The sequence below is a fragment of the Euprymna scolopes genome, chromosome 6 (genome assembly GCF_053919585.1).
Source record: "Euprymna scolopes isolate OS-2025 chromosome 6, ASM5391958v1, whole genome shotgun sequence".
NCBI classification, from domain to species: Eukaryota; Metazoa; Mollusca; class Cephalopoda; order Sepiida; family Sepiolidae; genus Euprymna; species Euprymna scolopes.
The window spans coordinates 22,950,257-22,965,388 of NC_136487.1; the positions used below are offsets into that span (position 1 = coordinate 22,950,257).

Consider the following 15,132-nt stretch of genomic DNA (forward strand, 5'->3'; position numbering starts at 1 on the left):
ACGTTAGGCCAAGCAGTTTGAAAGAGGTACTCTCAGACAGGAAGTCACTGGCCATTGCTATTGGTGGCAAAGTAGGTTTCTTGTAATTATTGAAGGAAATCAGTTTAGTCTTGGCAGCATTGAATGTGACAATTCATTTATGTCCCCATTCCACTAAAGATTGGAGGTCATCCTCTAGTGTTTTTGCCATTTCTTTAGATATGTGTTCGTTTGTTTTCCTGTCATGCCTGTTATAGAGTGTAGTGTCATCAGCATATATACGCATCTCAGAGGCAGTTTTGTCGGGGACGTCATTAATAAATATTAGGAACAATAGAAGTCCAAGGATAGACCCCTGAGGCACTCACGCATTTATATCACACTGTTTAGACGTACGACCATCGAGAACAACCTGGATTTTTCTCTTATCTAATCACCTGAGTTCTTAAAATACGGGGCATACGGATGAGGTTTTCCAGGGTGTTGGAAAGCACTTCTCCTTAAGGCAACGCTTAAACAGTTTTGTAAGTATGGGAGCAAGTTCTGGTTGAAGCTTTTTTAACACTATAATTGGGATGCCGTCAGGGCCAGTTGCTTTACTGGAATCTAGGTTCTTGATTAGCTTGGCGACCTCATGCACGGATATTTGTATGTTACCTAGCGTGTTCTGTGTTATAGGAGGAAATATGGGAAGTTGATGGCCTTCGTCGCATAGGGTAGAATTTGCTGCAAAGTTCTTTGCAAATAGTTTGGCCTTGTTTGAAGCTGACGAGATGACCTCTGGTCCGTTGATAATGGTTGGGATAGAACGCACACTTCTGTTCAGGATCCTATTTGCCAAAATTGGTGGGAACCAAGCCGCTGATCAGCTACTTTGGATTTAAGAGACTGGGCATATAGCTATCTTGCATTTTTTATTACTCTTTTACAGTAATTGCTGGCGTTCTTGAAAGCAACTTTAGTCTCAGTGCATCTATTACGTTGGTAGGTATGGAAAAAGTGATTTCTGTGCACGATGGCAGCAGCATATTCAGGGGAGAACCATGGCTGGCTGGTAGGTTTTTGTTGGAATCTTTTAGATGGTATGAATCGGTCTATGCCTACAATTAACCATTCGGTCAGGTCTGATACTATAGAGGACACATCCTTTTTAAACATGGAATACAGAGGTAGATCAGATATAAATGTATGGAAGCTATCCCAGTCAGCCATGGAGTATCGGTATACAGTACGGTGGAGGGGTACGTCTGGGGACTTATTACATTTCATTTTTATCTTAACTGATACGACGGAGTGGTCAGAGCATCCTAGAGGAGAAAGAACGGAACATGAACATAGCTCAGGGGAAGTTGAGAGAAAAAGGTCTAGGAGGCTTTCATATTGACCTGTAATATCGGGCAAACGGGTGGGCTCGAACAATCTGAGTGAGGTCATAAGCAATGGCAAAATCATGACAGAACCTCCCCTCATCGTCTGTTTTTATGTTCATTTTAAAAGGTTTAGTTTTATTACCAATATTTGAATACAACTGTTTCGGCCCATTACTGGTATAAAAATGTGTAATCTTTGAAGTGATACATCATTAAAAGTACACACACGCAACAACAACAGCCTGTCAACATTGCGTGAAGTCATTTAGTTTTTATTTTTATGAACATTTTAAAACTTTTGTTTGACAAATCCTATTATATTCTTTAATTTAAAAGGGGCTATTATTCTATTCAGGTGATTATTTAAAAATATTCCAGGTTAGCAGTCATCTGAGCCAGATGAAGTATGTTATTATATTGCCAATAACATGGTGGGCGATAACAGGTGAAAATTGACTAGTCAGAAACAAGGTTTGATTTTTTGGGTTGAATGCTATTTTTTCTGCATCTGAGATCTTCACCACAGTAAAAAGACAGAAAAAACTGAAGTGGTGTGGGCAAGTCACACGATTATCAGTGCAATGAAAGTCAGCAAGAATGAGTCATATTCTAAAGTGGATAAATATTAAGATGGAGTTATCCGTTCATCTGTTACCCTTCTCCCCTCCCAGTCAGATAATGGTGAAGTATTATTATTATTACCTGAAGAAAAGCAAAAAAACAAATCAAGATTCCAGAACGAGCAAACATACATAAAGTTATTACAGGGCCAAATTTCCATACAATGGATACAATCGGATTTTAAGGATTCTTTTTCAGACTTTTGATTGCTAGACATACATAATAATAAAAAGAAAGTCTGTCAATGTTCATCATTTGAAGACGGTCAAGTGATCATGGTTAAATACTGACCTGGAAATGGTGGTGCTGGTGCAGCAAACTGTGGATTGGAAGGTGGTCTCTCATGAGTCGAAGGCCGCAACTGTTGCGCATGTTGCTGAGGTTGCAGATTAAAGATATTTTGGTGCTGAAGATTCTCTGATAACCATGACAACTGATTACCGACTTGCTGCTGCTCTTGCTGAGGAAAGTGAGAATCCAGACTGGGTCGGATCGGCTCTGACAAACCGGGTTCCTTTTTTATAACAACTGATGGCCACGAGATACCCGGAGGAGCACTGGGATGCATCTTCATTGCCTGCATACTATGATTCACAGGCATTTGTTGATGAGATTGCTGCTGCTGTTGTTGCTGCTGCTGTTGTTGCTGCTGTTGTTGTTGCTGCTGCTGTTGTTGTTGTTGTTGTTGTTGCTGTTGTTGTTGAGCCATCTGCTGTTGATGGTGATGCTGCTGTTGAAGTAGGTGGTGTTGTGATAATTGTTGTTGCAAGGACATGTGTTGTTGTAAATGGGGCGGTCCTGATGGGTGTTGTTGGTGAGCAGTGTTCATATTGGGCTGTTGGAGGGCATGTGGATGCTTCATGCTTGGCATGCCCTGAGAAGCCGATTGTTGGTGGGGGCCCAAGGATTCTGCCAGTCGCTGCTGGAACTCTTTTGTATTAGGAGAAAACTTGAGGCAAGAAGACAAACTTGACGATGCAGTCGGTTCTAACTTTGGGATTTCTGGGACGATTGGTGGAGGAAGATCAGCCATTTTAACAGGCATCTTGAATTCAGGCACTGGTAAATCTACTTCTTTGAACAGTGCACGGACTTGCAGACATGCATCTTTTATGTCTGATAAAAGATAAAAAAAAAAAAAATAGTAATAAATTTATTTTCTGAAAATATTTAACTTAAAAAATGACCACTAACTGAAAAAAAAAAAAAAAAAAAAAAAAAGTCATAGTTTAATATAAATACTAACATCTTGCCCATATTCCCATCCAGATTGTCTTGATCACAGCAGCTTCTTATGCTTCAATAACAATACACCTGTTTTTTTTTTTTTTTTGGGGGGGGGGGTTAAAAATTATATATTCTTAAGATATAACTGTTGCAATATCTTTGGTTTATAATGAGGGTATTGGTCTCTCACAGTTGGGAGATTCTATTTATAAACAATGCTGCTCGGAACCAGAATTGCCTCATAAAAATTAAACCTTTTTTTAGCAACCTTGCATATGTTTTCTTCGTGTCAACACAGGAATAATCTTTTGTTCTTTGGCTACAAAATTATAAAACCCGGAACTTGTATAAAACAGCTATCTATAGAGAACTCGTCATCTCCAAGACTTGTATAGAACAACTAACCATCGGAAACTGTTCTGAAACTAAACATGGCTTCCAACTCAACTCATTCAATCTGTTTGTTTCGCAATGAGATGCTCTTCTAAGTGATTAACGGATGGATAAAGATTTTATTAAACTTCCCCTTTTTTATTTTCAATTTTTTCTTTTTTTTTTCTAGCTAGGGATGGGGTATCCTACCGGATGTCAGACATTCATCCACTATCTCAAGACATTCCAACTGAGAAATCTTTTTAAGATTTTAACAGTCCTTTTAAGTGCAATTGTTTGTATCTCTCTTGCACTTGGTTCACCGGGAATATTTGCCAGGTAGTTTTTGAGATTCTTTTTCATGAGTTCGATTACTGGAATGATTGTATTTCTTCATCTTTTTCTTCTCAGCCCAGTTTAACATAGCATCATTGGGGACACTAACTTCTACTAAGGTTGCTTCTTTCTCTTCCTTGTCCCATATCATGATATCAGTTTTAATAGCCCTGTTTTCTAGATATGTAGCTGTAGGAATCGCATCATCATAGTGGATGGTGTATGACTTATTTCCAACTGTTCTTTCCGGTAAACATATTCTCAGAACTTGCTTCTCCATTTGATATTCAACTTTTTACAGATGATCCAGTAGAGATATTTACACACTCAATTGTGTCACATTGTACAGTAGCCGTCGTTTAGCAGAACCTTATAGTTGGAAGTCGGGTGACTCACACACTTTATTTCTATGCAGCAAAACCTGCACTTGTTATCAAAAGCTATTTTTAAATACATATGACAAATTTAACCTCTTATAACAAATTAATTTAATTAAACTATCTTCATTAAGAAATATGACAGGAAGATTTTTACAAAAATATTCCAAAATGATTTCCATGAAGAAAAGGATATTTTCAATAAAAAGCAAAGCCCACTTACTTTCCATTAAAGCATCTTTAAGTATTCTGGTGTTGCATGGCATCTCCCAGAGGGGTTCATACGCACTCTTGATATCTTTGCAGAGTAGATCAACCACCACACGGACATGGTCAACGACAACATTCTGGAAAAGCATGTACCATAGAAAGAATTTATTTTGTTTGCATATATAAATAGACCAAAAACAAAGTAACCACAGTCTAAAACCATTTTATGATGAGAAAGTTTTACAAAGTTAATTACAAAATAAAATAGCAAGAAAAAAAAAGAAAAAAAAAGGAAACCGTTTATTCAATTCATAATATCTTCAAAATATTTTTCTAAATAAATAAATTGAAGAATTGATATTTTGTTTGTTATGATAAACAACTGCAAGAAATGTCAATTATTACAAGATGAACCCGATAAATTACAAATCATTATGCCTATTTATTTGCAAACTGTTATCCTCATCTTCATCTTTGTTTGCATATAAATAATATTTACAGTTGGACCACAAAGTATTCAGTCTAAAACTATTTCATTATAATGAGAAAGTTTTATAAAGTGAATTACAATATATATATATATATATATATATATATATATATATATGCCTGTTCAAAGGTTTTTCCAAATCATGAAGAACAAGTGAAGGGAGCCAGAAAATGTCAATTAAGCATCTTTTAAATCAACAATATAAAAAAGAAGTGAAAGTTGCTATTTCATCTTGCTATGGTATGGGCCTCACTCACAAGAACAAATTTTGATGACACAAGCCATGACAACAGACTTGAGAAATGAATCATCATTCTGAACAAGCAAACAGCTAAAACAACTTCTAACGCTAACTCACAAATATTTTCATCAATTAAATCACTCCTGTTCCTAATTGTCTCTTCTCTTTCATTCAATAAGTTGTTATTGTTACACCACCTGTTCATCGTATTTCATTTGTGGTTGGATCATACGTGTCCTTTTTCAATTGTTAATTCACTATTGCTGGAAATCATTGTACATTTAAGAAATAGCCACTGCAATTGCACTCTAAAAATTCTATTCAATACGACATTGAATCTTTCCACTCCTCCACGAATTTAACATTTACAAGGATTTTAGAAGTCTAAAATCCCTATTATGCAAATTACATATACAGTAGAACACCGGAATATAGTTTTTCAAGTTATGATGTGGAATACAATGTTTTTCCAGACCCTGGTTATGGTATTTGCCCGATTTTACGATGTTATTTATAATGATATTTGGTTATATAACTGTGTATTATATATTGTACTGTATTTTGTTACTAATCTTTAATATGTACTGTATAAAATTCTGCTTAGACACCGCTATACAGCGATTTCACCTTACAACCCAATCCCAAAATGGATTAATGCCGTAGTCCAGGGTTTTACTGTATAATGAAAATATGAAATTGCTTTTCACTTCTCATCTGGGCAAGTTAATATTTTCAAATAATGAGATATTCAAACAAACACAGGGAAAAGATTTTGATTTTTTTTCAGCCAAACAAATTTAAAAAACAAAAACATTTGAACTTAATATATTTGTAAAGGGAGAAAAAACAGTTCATTACATTTTGCACTAAAAGAACTGATAGTATACTTTGGTCTTCAAATGAAAAAATAATGCAATGTTCAATGAAATTCCAACAGAACAATAAAGGGGGAATTTAAATGAAATGTTCAAAATAGCTAATGGAATTTCAGACACTTTTTGAGGATCTCTTTATATTGGAAATTTATGGGCAAGAAAGATTAAAAATAACTAAATTTATCAGACAAATAGATTTTTTTTTCCCCTAAACAAAGAGGGAAGCAAATTACCCAATTACTCAAGAAAAACTAGCACTAGAGGAGAACATTTTAAGAAAGATGCTCGACTGAGCTTCAATTTCTGATTCCTCTTTATAAGACATTCACTGCAAGAAATTTTCTCCTTGCCCCAACTGAAGAAAAAAAGAAATCTTTCTTCTCCCCTAGCATCAGGTCGAATTTCCACAAACAGTTTCTTTCAAAGAAATTCCTATTTATGGAATATATGACCAGGAGACTGCTTCACTGCAGGCTATAACTTGGCTTTCTTCACATCTAATTTCAACAAATACTTATCATAAACCATCCCCATAAGTAATCAAATTTTTTTCATATCATTAATCATCTTAAATCCTCTCATAATATTCTCCTTCATTAAACCAACAATCTATTCCTCTCATTTACCCTTATCCTCAAGTGACTTTTTGCTTTGATAAATGGTAACTTATTAGTAGAAACGATAAACTGGATGAATACAGAATAAAAGAATGAATTTACAAGGATATTTTTGATGTTTATCTGATGAATTGTTTCTGAGAATTTTATTTGTATACAATGAATTATTGTAATATATATTCGGTGAGATTTTTAATAATTCTTATTGCATATATATATATATATATATATATATATATATATATATATATATATATGAGAGAGAGATTACTTGAGATATTGAAATTATTGAATAAACCTTCAAATATATAAAGGTAAGAAACCCTCGAAATGCTAGACAAATTTCTTTGCGGACTGCACAATGAAATCCATTACAACGGAGGTACTGTAAATAGTTAGTAAGAGAGATGTCTTAATGGATGGTATTCATCAAAAATACACCAGCATTTAGTAAAAAATGTTAAAACTAATACTTTTTAAATCTTACAATCAAGCAAGGATCCTGGACCTTGCACAACTAAAATTGGAAGCTTTCCAATAGTGGAATTTTGTTCTTGCATCGTCAGAACACCCAAATTTAATTAACACAAAACCCAATAATTGTATGCAGACTGTTACTCAAAATAATGATGATTAACTGTTGTAGGTGTGGCTTCAGTTAAAGTGTTGGCTTTATGGTGGCAACATTTATTCATATTCAAAATTCACAGTAAAAAAAAGTGATTGTTTTTCATATGGAAAGAGATGTTACTGAGTCGATGTTTGCAAAACTAAGAAAAAAAAAATAAAGAACAAAAATATATTTCTTCCACTTTAAATTACGATAAACAAAATTGTATTAAGATACTAAAAGTGTATTAAATTGATGAGCAAGTAAAAAAAATTGCAATGAATAAAAACAAGTTATGAAAATGTTACAATTAAAAAATATAATGGAAATAATTTTATAAGTATTAAATATTTTTCTATTTTTGCACATTTAAAAGAAAATAAAAAATTCTTTAACTATTGAAAAAGAAAAGAAAAACTTAAATATTTTCAAATGTCTGATTCATTGATTTTGTTTTAAAAAAATATAAAAATTATTTAAAATAAAAATCGAGAAATACATCTAAAATGATGCAATCTAAAAGAATTGCTGACCACCACGAAAGAATTCCAGAAAATGCAAGAAACTTCAGTTTGAAAAAACAGACATTTTAACTAAACACAATAGAATATAAACTTATTATTTGGCATTTGTAAAATGGATACGAAACAAATTTCTAAAATCTTACAATTTTATTAATTTATACAATGATATGCAAAAACAAAATGGTAGCCATGGAATAATCAGTTAGAAATGATGAAATTATTTCATTTATAGAAAAACAAAGTGAAAGTGCATAAAAGCTAAAAAAAAAAAAAAATAAAAAATAAAAAAAAAAATATATATATTTTTTTTAATTTTCAGTGAATTTACAATCATTAGATTTTAGACAATCAAATTTAATTTTATTCATAATTTCCTTGAGAATTCTTAATAAATATGTAATAATTAGAATTAAATTGTTTTGCTAAAGATTAAACTGCACTTTTTTCTTTTATATTCTCATAATTTTCTTGAATAGTAACATATTTTATTTTTAATATTTGTTCTTTATATCTTTATTATGTAAAACTATTAGACAAGATCTTTTATACTTATCTTACGTCACTAGACATATTGAATTATATTTTATTTACTATTAATTCAATATTTAATGAAATCAAAAACGAATTAGAAGATAAAAATTGTGCTCATGAAAACACGTTTCCACCCGGTTGATACTGAATAAATACAGCAGTTAGTAATAAAGACTGGACTTGGACGATTTTAAAATAAAAATACCTAAACAAGAGATTGGAGTCACACAAATGTTTTAAACTAAAGATATATTAAATGTAAATGGATATAAAGTGAAATTTAAAACAGTTATTTTTACATCTAAAAATAGTTTAATAATCTTAATTAAATGTATAATATATTCAATTTTTTTACATTCAAAATATGAAAAACCTTCCAGACATTGTGAGTGAGTAGGCATAATAAGTATGAAAGTAAACTTAAAAGAAAAAAATAATAAAAATAAATAAACCATCATGCGCGCGCACACACACACACACAACGCCATAAACATCTGTCTGTCCCTTTTTATACCATGTTTTGGAACAAAGTGGGGAAGAATTGAAGGGCTGTTCCAGAAGAATGCGAAAACTAACATTTAACAAGTCATTTAATTTTATTTATTTTTTTTTTTTAAGAATCGATGAATTATTTAACAGGAAAAAAGAAGGTATTTTTGATGACAAATTAAAAGATGTTGTCAAAGTAAGATTATTGATCAAATTTATTAAAGTTAATGTGACAGCCACTTTTCGATAAAAGAGTCTGGTTTTGTAACTCCCCAAAACATGGGATGGAAGGAGACATGTTACAGAGTCAGAAGAAAGATGTTTCTAGACTTGAAACTCAATCATTTGTTTAGACTAATAGCCTCAATCTTTGTGAAATTTTTCTTTTAAAAATATAATTTCCACTCTTTACCGTGGTGTCGGCTATAGGGTTACATATCTTATCACACATTAAAACATGCAGCTGATAGCAGCACTAGTGATGATGAGACGGTTGTAATAAAGTGTTAACAATTAAATGAATGAGGTTGTTAGTCTGAACAAGTGCCCGAGTTGAAAGAGAAAGAGTTAAGGAAATATAAGATGACCCACCTGCAGAGCACGCATTTGGCCAATGAGAAGCTCGGATGCATTATCGAACATAAACATCCGACTGGTGTTAACTCCTTCATTTACGATAGTTTTGACTCTTTGGAACATGCCCTTTCCTTTTGCTTCCCCACAGTCAGAATATATGTTGATCATGGACTCCTGCAACACACACACACACCACAAAAAATGAGCAGAGATCACCAGAAGAAAAAGAAGGATTTGAGATAAAATAAAATTTAAAAAGAAAAAAAATTAAAAATAAGAAAAATAAAAATAAAATAGATGAGAAAAAAATCTACGATAAAGTTTGAAAATACTAAAAGAAAAATAATTAATGATTTGTTTGTTTTAAAAAGACTTAGTTTTATGAGTTTATTTTCTAAAAACGAAACGGAGCTTAATCTTATATACTAACCTAGTATCAGTAATGAGAAAAAAATGTATAGTATTTTGCTAATTTATTTTTTGCTCAGTTAAACTAATACTTAACTATTTTCTAAAACTTAATATTCACATCTGTTTTCATCTTAACATTGATATTTGATACAAATTTTGTCCAATTTTCACGGTAAAAACAAAGATGTGAATAAAAAGTTAAAAATAGATTTAATCATAAGATGTCGTTTGACTACGAAATAAGCAAATAAAATGTTTTATCAATTGTAACAACTAGATTTTTTTAATCAGCAGAGGAGAAATTCCATAAGGGAAATTCATACCTTTTCGTTGATAGTGAATCAAAATGTGTCTTCCGGTTGTTCAAAGCTGACGTGGGATAAAAGTTATTTTTTTTATAGATCAATTCAACAATGAAAATATGCAGACCTAATTGAAAAATAGGACACAGGAAATCGTTTTCGTTGTATGTGGCATTTTCCTAACATAGTTAGATCAAGGCAAAACCTTTACAAGTCTGGTAGTCATGCAACTAGGTTCTCCAAGCACAGGCAGGATTATCATATTCCAGTGAAATAATTTCTCCCATCTTTTGTGAAACATTCATAATTATGACAAAAAAAAAAAAAAAAAAAAAAAAAAAAAATCTACTCATAAATAAAATTATTCTTTCTTCCCAGATTCTTTGTTATTCTTAAAATATTTTAAAACTTTATAAATACACAATTTGCTAAAATATTGCACTTGCTTTTTGGTAGCATATGATTTTAATCAATTAGTCTAATAATAAAAAAGCAACATTATTTTTTCAAAATCTAAAAATGCTCATAATTTATGGTGAATAAATTAATTTTTACTTTATTTGTATATTTGCATTTATAAAAAATGACCCCCCCCCCCCAAAAAAAAAAACTCAGTAATTGTTATAAATATGATGTGCTTCCTAAGAATAGCTATAATTGCTATTCACTAAGTATTTACTAACAGGTCGATAACTAAAACAATTCTCAGTAATTGCGTTTTAGTAGTATTTATCTTCCTACATATTATGATGCCTTTTATGGATATTACCTTGATTTTAGGTCCGGTTTCAGTAAAAGGAGATAAAGATACATGTATAAATGGAATTGAATTTTAATTTTAAATATCTAAGATTAAATAATAATTGAAATCATTGTGTGCAGTGCACAGGAGATGCACTACAATGCATCAAAAGTAAACGTACAGTACAGATGATAATATACGATTGTCAGAGAAATGAATTTGCACAAGCCATTATATACATGTGCATGGGTGGTGGGGGATATCACATTAGTTTTGATGAATTTCAGGAAGCATAAGAGTTGTAATATTATATTTATATATAATCACACTGACACTAGTTCTTGTTGGATTACTGAAGTTAAGCAACATTAAATCTGGTCAATACCAGATGGGTAACCATTTAAAATTATCAGGTACTGAATGTAGGAGAACTTCAACCTCCTTGCAAGAACTGCAAAAACCTAACATTCTCGGCCCTGACTGGAATGTACATATGACTGGAGATTGCTTGTGAATTAAATATTCCCATGACTTTAGAAGGAGCCAATTCAACCCACCTGGAGTGAATGCTGTGTCTTAAGAGTTTCAAAGCATGCAGTTTGTTGCATGCTTCAGCAAATTTAGTGTGAATAAATGTTTATAAAAGTCATGGAAGGTGTTGTATTTACTGACTGTAGACATGCACACATGTCTTACACATGCGGATCAAAAATGGGATCAAGATATTTTTACGTTGTTAAATTATTTATATTCAGTTGGTATCTAGAAGGATTAAAGTTTTTAATTTGAATGAGAAAGAATGTCATTGTTAGCAATGTTTTTATCTGAACCTAAATTTAAAAGAAAAACATCGAAAAGCATTAAAAAGAAAGGAAATGCCATACTTGTGTGGAAGCATAAATATTTCTCAAGTTAATTATACAAATGCTGTTGATACAAATAAGACTTACTTTCAACTTTACCGAAAAAGTAATGTTAAAATTTAAGTGGAATTCAATTTAACAACATTTTGATGTTTATAAAAGACTAAAATTAATGGATAAAAAAACAAACAAACAAAAAACAATTCTGTTAATCTTTTACGAACACCGTGTTGGTTGGCGTGTTGGTTGGCGTGTTGGTTGGAGGAAGATCGTAGAAGACTAATCACTAAAATGAATCCACTTTTATCAAGTTTATGGTTCAATAAAAGAAAACGTTATTTAAGGAGATTCTAATAAACTTATTTCAGGTTTTTATGATAAAATTATAAACATTATTTCTTCATTCAAATCTAATTCTGATCTTTCAGAATCAATTTTTTTTTTGCCTAGAAACAAAAATTAAAGCAAAATAATGAAAGTAACCAAATTAATTATTACCAAACAAATTATCCAAATTAGTCAAATTTAAAGACAAACAAGGAGATAAATGAAAAAAACAAAAAACAAAACAAAAACAAAACAAACTAATCCATATTATTTAGATTCTTCGAACTACAGTTCTTATCATGAGTATTATTTTCATAATGCTTCGGCTGAAGTAAGCTCCGACCTTATTCAGGTGTAACTTGTCTAACTTGGGTAATCTTTCTGCTGAACTTTGGAATCTGCACAGAATTTCAAATGGAACCCTTCAGCCATAGCAGGATAGAAATCCTAAATAATTTGCAATTATATTTTGAATATCGGCTGCACTGAGGATTGAACCTTTAAACGACAGAAGAATATGACTGAATTTTACAAAGTACATTATCCATCATGCCATGAATTTTTGTGGATAATTCTAGTATGAATTTTGGGAACCTTAAACCTATTCTTGTTTCTAGATGTACAATCTTACTTTTTATTATAGATCACTATTATTATTACAGACATTTTTTCACTATTTATTACTATATATATATATATATATATATATATATATATATACATACACACACACACACACACACACTGTATCACAAAAGTGAGTACACCCGTCACATGTCTTCAAATATTTAAGTATATCTCTTCATGGGACAACATTGAAAAAAATGATTTTTTGACACAATGGAAAGTAGTCTGTCTGCAGCATATATAATGGAAGTAATTTATTTCCCCCTCAAAATATAGCCATTAAAAGCTAAATTCCTGGCAACAAGAGTGAGTACACTCCTTACGAAAAGTTGTCAATGTTAACATACAACGTGTCAACTCTCAATATTTTGTATGCCCACTATCATTATTTTGTATGTCCACTATCATTATCCAAAACTGCCTTTACTCTCCTGGGAATGGAGTTTCCCAGAACTTCACATGGAGCCACATGCTCTCCCACTCTTCAATTGCGACGTTGCAGAGCTGACAGATATTTGAGACTTTGTGCACCTCCACCTTCTGCCTGATGATGCCCCAAAGATATTCTATTGGGTTCAGGTTTGGAAACATGCTTGGCCAGTCTATCACCTTTACCCTCAGCCTCATCAGTAAAGCAGTGGTTGTCTTGGATGTGTGTTTTTTTAAGTCATTGTCATGCTGGAACACTGCTCTGCAACCCAGCTTCTGGAGGGAGGGGATCCTGCTCTGCTGCCGTATTTGACAGTACATGTTTGAGTTCATATTTCCCTCAATGAAATGTAACTCTCCAATACCTACAGCACTCATGCAATTCCAGATCATGGTATTCGTACCACCATGCTTGACTGTAGATATGACACACTTATCTTTGTACTCTTCACCTGGTCGCCACCACACAAATTCTAAAGGCCATCAGAACCAAACAAATTAAATTTCGTCTCATCAGACCATAGGATATGGTTTCAGTGATCTATGGACTTTGTTGGCATGTCTCCAACAAACTATTTGCAGGGTTTCTTGTGTATTGCCTTCAGAAGAGGCTTCCTCCTGGGGTGATAGCCATGCACACCAATTTGAGGAGTACAAAGATAAGTGTGTCATGCCTACAGTCAAGCATGATGGTGGGAATGTCATGGTCTGGGGCTGCATGAGTGCTGCACGTATTGGAGAGTTACATTTCAATGAGGGAAACATGAACTCCAACATGTAATGTCAAATACTGCAGCACAGCATGATCCCCTCCTTCCAGAAGCTGGGTCGCAGAGCAGTGTTCCAGCACGGCAACCCAAAACACACATCCAAGACAACCAATGCTTTACTGAAGAGGTTGAGGGTAAAGGTGATAGACTGGCCAAACATGTCTCCAGACTTGAACCCAATAGAACATCCTTGGGGAATCCTCAGGCAAAAGGTGGTATGGTCAAAGTCTCAAATATCCGCTAGTTCCGAAACGTCATAATTGAAGAGTGGAAGAGCATTCCAGTGGCTACATATAAAGTTCTGAGAAACTCCATTCCCAGGAGAGTAAAGGCAGTTTTGGATAATGATGGTGGCCACACAAAATATTGAGAATTGACATGCATGTTAACATTGACAACTTTTCGTAAGGGGTGTACTCACTTTTGTTGCCAGGGATTTAGCTTTTAATGGCTACATTTTGATGGGAAAATAAATTAACTCTGTTATATATACTACAGACAGACTACTTTTCATTGTGCCAAAAATTCATTTTTTCAGCATTGTCCCATGAGGAGATATACTTAAATATTTGAAAAAAAAATGTGACAGGTGTACTCACTTTTGTGATACACTGTATATACTTTTTTATAATTGTAACTTTACTATTCATAATTAATGGTTCCTATATTGTGTTAAATTCTATCCTAGGTTTGCTTAGTAGGTGACCATCGTTCAGCATATGCATTGCTTTTTTTTAAAATGTTTTACTCTTCACCTTCTGTCTCATAAGGACAATATTCAAACATTACTGAACCATATGAAATCTATCCGTTCATCTATACAGTTCACAATGGAAGAGGAACATAACAAATTATCATTTCTAGATCTGCTGATAACTCGTACTGACCAGAGGTTTAAGTCATCTGCATAATGAAAGCCAACTTTCACTGGACAATATCCAAACTTCAACTCCTACCACCCATATGATGTAAAAAAATAACAAGATGATATGGACATTAATTTATTGCGGACTATTATTCTCATCTTTATTAGTTGTTGTTTCACAATGTTTCGGTCAACTATTCCTCTGGCCTTCGTCAGGTGGTAACTGCGACGGATATGAACTTCGAATCTCCTAATTGCATTCTCAGCAATCACTGCCATCCGTAGTTGTTGTCGTCTCACCACGTTTTAGCCAAGTAAGCCTCTGGCTGGCTTTGGGTAGGATTGAAACCA

General features: G+C 32.9%; 1 protein-coding gene across 8 annotated transcripts in view; it reads right to left on the reverse strand.

Annotated features, from left to right (window-relative positions):
* LOC145277569 (uncharacterized) overlaps positions 1-15,132 on the reverse strand; it is a 449,159-nt gene that overhangs the window by 13,190 nt on the left and 420,837 nt on the right. For 7 of the 8 annotated variants that reach the window (XR_013868159.1, XM_080129054.1, XM_080129059.1 and 4 more), the window contains 3 exons: positions 9,461-9,619; positions 4,506-4,629; positions 2,262-3,086 (listed from right to left, as the gene is read on the reverse strand). Coding sequence is in view for 7 of the 8 variants with exons in the window: in XM_080129054.1 (XP_079985180.1) it covers positions 2,262-3,086; positions 4,506-4,629; positions 9,461-9,619 (1,108 nt within the window). In the remaining variant the exon portion in view is untranslated. The remainder of the gene's footprint in view (positions 1-2,261; positions 3,087-4,505; positions 4,630-9,460; positions 9,620-15,132) is intronic. The other variant, XM_080129058.1, reaches the window with a different exon arrangement.